This window comes from Podarcis cretensis, assembly GCF_951804945.1.
Source record: "Podarcis cretensis genome assembly, chromosome: 17".
Lineage (NCBI taxonomy): Eukaryota > Metazoa > Chordata > Lepidosauria > Squamata > Lacertidae > Podarcis > Podarcis cretensis.
Genome location: NC_137187.1, coordinates 39,301,841 through 39,307,840, shown reverse-complemented (window position 1 = coordinate 39,307,840; position 6,000 = coordinate 39,301,841). Strand labels below are relative to the sequence as shown.

General features: G+C 54.3%; 1 protein-coding gene across 1 annotated transcript in view; it reads left to right on the top strand.

The window, feature by feature from the left end:
• Window positions 1-6,000, top strand: part of PLXNB3 (plexin B3) — a 54,870-nt gene continuing 48,870 nt past the window's right edge. Inside the window, exons 1-2 of the mRNA XM_079958636.1 lie at window positions 1-142; window positions 5,716-5,785. Coding sequence (XP_079814762.1) covers window positions 5,750-5,785 — 36 coding nt within the window. The 5' untranslated portion in view covers window positions 1-142; window positions 5,716-5,749. The remainder of the gene's footprint in view (window positions 143-5,715; window positions 5,786-6,000) is intronic.

Sequence of the window (6,000 nt, the reverse complement as noted above, 5' to 3'; positions counted from 1 at the left end):
GCGGCTCGGAGAAAGGGAGCCGCTCCGGAGTTGGCAGCGGTGCATTGTGGGGAGTGGCCGCCGCCGCCGCCGGGAGCGGCTCTGGCTGGCAGCGGCGACCGCCTGCAAGTTCTTCTTCTTCTTCTCGGCGCGGGCTGGCCAGGTAAGGCGCACGGGCGGCGCGCTCGCCAGAGCCTCACCGCCGGGCTCCCAGGCTGCGCGACGCCCCCTTTCCCTGCTCCCAGCTGCGGCTCCTTGCTTGTCCCCGAGCCCCCCCGGCTGCCCCCGAGCCCCCTTCGCCTTTCTCCCCGCACTTTCCCATTCCTCCCCCATCGGGGTCCCGATCCCCGCCCCTTCTGCGAGCGGAGGCGCTGCTGGGAAGAGGGAAGCGGCGGCTGGGAGTTGCCGGGGGGGTTCGGGCGGCTGGCTGGGCTGCAAAGCCCTTTCTCCAGCGGCGCCCCTTGCGCAAGCCGGCTGCTTTGTGTGCCTGCCTGCCTTGCCCGCTCGCCCGCCCGCCCATGCTGCTTCTGCCCGAATTGTCGCGCTGGAAGATTCCCAGGCCGGGCGGCCAAACAGGTGCTTTTGGCCGGGACTCTTTGGGACGTCGGGAGTTGGCGGAGGGTCTTGCATGGAGGTGGGGAGCCACTCGCCTTTCGGGGAACCAGCTTTGGTTCAGCGTGGCGTGTTTTTGGCGGAGATGTGCAATGGGAAAGGCGGCTTGTGTCCCGTGCCCGGGTGGATTTCCAGAGTTTGTTTCTCCTTGCATCACACCTTCTCCGGTAGCTTCAAAGAGGTGACAGGTGGGAAGGGCATCGTTTGCCTCTCCCTGAATGCCAGAGTTAGTAGGGGCTGTTTCTGCGTCCCTGCCAGCACGCCCCATTCATTTGCAGAGAGGCTGCTTGATTTGTGCTAGAGCTCAGCTCTGACCTCTTTTCAGTGCCAGAATATTTAAAGTAAGAGAAGATTGCCAGGCCCTGAGAAGGTGCAGAGTGCGTTTTCCATACACTGGGCAACCCGCAGAGACGCCGCACACATTGGGAATTAGGAGGAAGGGCTGTCAGATCAGAGATTGGTGTTTCCAGGCAGACTTGCGTTTTGTCACCATGTTGCATGTTGTATTTTTAATAGGCAACAAGCACTGCTCCTTTTTCACATGTCCACATCACAGATAGATATGATGGATTTTCTTTCAGTTTTCCCCATTTAAAAGTTCTGCAGCTGAGCTGGCCAAGAGTAGGGGCACTTAACACCATGATTTCAGGATAGATTAAGAAAGAATGATTGCAGCTTGGAAAGTGACGTCCAGTCTGAGATGAGTTGGTCTCCTTGGGCATGGGCAGTAGCTCAGTGGCAGACCCTGTCAAAGGTCCCAGGTTCAATTCTCATCATCTCCAGGTAGGGCTGCAAAAGACTCCTCTCAGGAACTGAGCAAAGCTGCTCCCCATCAGGGGGACCAGAGACTGGAAACCAGACCATTGGCTGTGCTGACTGGGGCTGATGGGAAATGGAGTCCCACATGACCTGGAGGGCCACAGCTGCCCCACCCCTGGTGTAGACAGTACTGAGCTTGATGGACCAATGGTCTGACTTGGGATAAGGCAGCTGAGCTTCGGTGGGGGGGGGGGGCTAAGTGTTCTCATTTTGCACAAAGAGGCAATACTATTGCATGGTTTGCAAGTACAGTAAAGTACAATTAAACTAGTTGGAATGATGCCTTCACCGCAAAATAAATGGGTCCCCCAGCCTCCTTGCACCTTAACGTGATCCCACCTGTGCTGAAAGCGGATTTCTCTTTGAACCCACTAAATTCCTTTTTATTAAATTAAGCAGATATTTGCATACAGAAATTATAACTTAAAATACTAATAATTATACATAGCAAGGAAAGGCACACAAACAATATGTATCTATGTATAATTATTAGTATTTTAAGTTATACGGTAATTTCTGAGTGTGTTTGCCCCCAACTCCACCTCACCCCTCAAAAACCTAAAACGTTGAATGCTCCTAAGGATGTATAACAAGGAAAGGCAAGTGGTAGGCTAGCTATCAGCAAACTGGGGAAAAGGACCACACCCCCCACCATTTGCTGAATTTATGGAGTAGGCTTGCTAGCAGTCCCATGCCGACTTGTTTTCTCTCCTCACACAGAGGTGGGATTCTCTCTCCTCCCTGTGATTTGAAGCTAGGACAGCCAAATGGATATGTTAAATGTGAAACTCCCTTTTTTCTGACGCTGGGGTTACAAAGGAGTGAGGGGGAGGAATGCTTAAAGAAACCAGATGTGAAGGTGTTAGTCTTCAGGGGAAGGTTTGCAGGGCAAGCTGCCACGTGTAGGTGAGGGTGGGAGTCTGTCTCTCCTGCCTCCCCCCTTTGCTGTCGACTGCAGGGCAAGTCCCAGCAGGCCTGACTGCTGCCAGTCACACAGTTATTAAACTCACAATGGGTGTTTGTTGGTTTGTCTCATCTTTCTAAAGTGGTGTGTATTTATCGGGGTGAGGCAGAAGGGGGGGGGGAGACCACCTTCCTCCCCAGAGACTTCAGCCAGTGCACGGTTAAGCAGTGGCCAGTGGGTTGGGTTGGGGAGAGGAATGGATTTGCCAAGAACTCAGAATCACATGATTCTAATCCTGTCGTTGTCTGACTCTTCCCCCTCCTCCCCTGACACAGCAGGGGGTGGGGGAAGGATTAGTGCCTGTCTTCCTTTAATGGGACGGTTTACCATAGACTGGCAAATAGTGCTTAATGTTTGCCTGGATTATATAACAAACAAAGTGATTATCCTCCCCTTGTTTTCCTCCTCCTATATACAAACTTGGGAATGTGGGGGCACTGGGATGGCTGTGGTTGAGTCTGGGATCCCCTCCTGGACCCCAGCTCAGGTTTTGGACCCAGTTAGGGCCCCTCTCTCCCCACCCACCCCAGCGGCCGGGGTGTGTGTGTGTGTGTGTGTGTGTGTGGAGACACTTCTCGTCCTCACCCATATACCTGCCACACATGCTGACACTTGCTGCACAGGCACTTCGGCTGTGGTTGTTTTGAGATCCTTTTCTCCAGTGGAGGGGGCTGCTGTGGTTCCCAGCCCCACTTGCTGCTGCTGCTGCGTGAGGGATTACTGAGGCCGCCCACGGTTTGCTCTTGTGGGCACCAGCACCAGCAATGTGTGTTGCCCAGCCTAGGAACCTGTGCGAAAGGCAGCAGTGCCAGGCACTTCCCAGGAGGAGGAAAAACCTGCTTTCCCGCTGGAACAGGTGTGCGCAGGGAGCCTGAGGCCGCGTAAGGAAGAAATCCACAGGGGACGGTACCTCCGATGGCCCTGGGCAGGGTGGTGGTCGATTGTGAGTGGTGTGTTTGTGTGTGTGAAGGTGCCTGTTGCTGGAAAATAGATATGCTGAGGTCCGTCTGAGGGGACATGATGTGCTGCTGTGCTTGGTAGGGCAATGCTAGTGAGAAGGGTGTGCATCTGAAGCCTCAAGCGTTGAGGAAACGAAGAGAGGTTCATGACAAGGTCCCAGCCCCCCCTCTTGGCTGTGGTCCCTTCACGTCTGCCCCACATTTTCTCCTCTTGTCTTTTTTCCCCTTCACGCTCTGACTTGCTTTGACGCCCTCTTTCAGCCTTCTGCGCGCTTTGCTGCCCCAGAGCTTGTTACCCTGGGAGGCACTCAAAAGCCCCATTGATTTCCTCCCACGCCACTGTCTGTGTCCATAGGAGTCTTACCCGCCATGCCTGCGCATAAGTGTGTGGCTGGTTATACACCATGCATTTAAAGCACACACTGCCCCCAGACAATCCTGGGAACTGTAGTTTGTTAAGGATAATAGGAATTGCAGTTCTGAGATGGGCAAGTTACACCTCCCAGGATGTGCTTTAAATGCATGGTGTGCATGCAGGCGGGGGTGTGTGTGTGTGTGTGTGTTGGCACAGAGGGAGAGATGTCAGGTTATTGTACCTGCAATTTTCCCCTCCTTTCCCCACTTTTCTGGTGGGCTTTGGCACTTGTAGGGTTAAACACGCTGGTTCTGAACTCCCTGTGCCAGAGTCTCTCATTATTCCCTGGACTGTTATCAGGGGTGGCTCTGTTCCTGCCCCCTACCCCGAGCCAGACAAAGGGGGCATTCAGCAGCCCCTGGACTGGCATGGCTCTCCCCACGCCTGCTTCCCGCTGTGGGGGCGGCTGCGCTGGGCGCTCGCCAGGGAACTGCAGCTTCTTGCTGACCCCGACACCTTCTCAGCCGAGGCCTCTGCTGACTCCAGGGCGCCACAGGAGGTGGCATTGTGGGGAGTGGCAAAAGCATCCAGGGTGGGGCGGGCCTGAGCTCAAAGCAAGAGTGTGTTGTGTTGCCCCAAACCAAACTTTGCAGGGGAACGGAATAATCAGGACCCATTGTGACAGGGCCTAGGTACCTGGGGAAGGCCTAATGGAAGCAACACACACTCCTGACATCTTGGCTGTTTGTACTTTCTGTACACTTTCTCTCTCTCTCTCTCTTCTTCCCTGTCCTTCCCCTTCTGCTGCTTCTCCCCACCCACCCCCTGCTGGCCACCCACTCCCTTGTGGGGAATGTCCAGCCCCTCCCCACTCAGGCCAAATGTCCCCGATTCTGCAGCTTCCTGGAGCCGGCAAAGGGGGATCGATGATTCCATGAGGCTCTAATGGAATTGCTATTATGCTATAGCGTGGGGTGGGCACAATAATTGCTTGGGAAAGCCAGGGAGGGGTGCTGCTTTGAGAGATTGAGGCTGAAATGGCATGAAATGGGCTGGACTTGACCAAGCTGGATTCTAAGCTCATAGCACACTACACATTAAGGCTTCTGCCAGGTGCCTCATGGTGGCACCTGCCTCCAGCAGCAGATTTTGGGCAGGAGAATGGGAGACAGGCAAAGTCCTGATCTGTGGGACTCAATCCCTCCCTTGAGAAGTTTTGCACCAGCTCTGCTGAAATGAACAGCTTTGGTCAGTCTTGCGTGCAGGAGACCTTCCCAGTTGATTAGGCCCCCAAGTTAATTAGGGGGTGTTAACTGACTTCTTCTCCCACCTCCTTCCTCAGGCATTAGGAAGCCCTGTAGCAAAATGATCAGAAAGGTTTGGGAATCAATTTTGGAAATGGGTCTATCAGACAATATTCCTTGACTGGTTTTGCCTTTCTTAAGCTTTTCGTTTAAATGGTTTGGGTCAGCCTTGTACTGCTTTATGACCTGTCCCCACCCCAAAATTAAAAAGGGGCCACCTCAGGTCCCAGCAAACCAGGCACAGCCATCCCCCGCTCCCTGCCCCTTCCAGTTAATCAATAACTTCATGCAAAGAAATCACAAGGGATTCCTCTGTTCCCCACCCAAGGGCCAGACACAAGCCCGACCTGTCCGTCTCTTGCAATCTCAGGACCCCCCCCCCCACTCCCAGCCTGCAACAGCTGCCTTCTCCTGTCTCTGGCAATGCCCTTCATTTTGCACCCACAGCCCCTCTCCCCTCCAGCCTGTTTCATTCTCTCTGGGGTGCCAGTGCTATGTGTATAAGTTGTGAGAGCTCTGTTTCTAGGGGATAATGGGCCCCTTTAGCCCCCGTGTGGCTCTGTGATGGCACAGCCGAGATGGAACAGTGGGGGCTTTGATTGGGGAAGGTTATCACAGCAGCCATTGATGCAGCCTTGAATTGCCATCTAACCTCTCCCCCTCTCCGTCCCCCAGCACCCATGTCAACTCACCCGCTGTCTTATCTCATTCTTCCACCCATAGGGATGCCTGCTGAGTCCTCCTGCTCAACGCCACCATGCGGGAGCTGAAATGCCCCCAGCGCAGCCAAACGGTAAGCCTTGGAAGTGTAGGAAGGGGAAATTGCAGAGGAGGAAAATGGGATTTAACAGGGGAGGCGCAACTGTGCTGGAGTACCATAGCTCCTGGGCAGAGGGGATGTGCATGTGTGCGCATGTCATGAGCTGAAGCAGGTGCTGGAAAACCTTAGTTTGGTGTGTGACACATTTCTGATACTGCCCTGTGATATGCTTTGATGACAGACTTGGG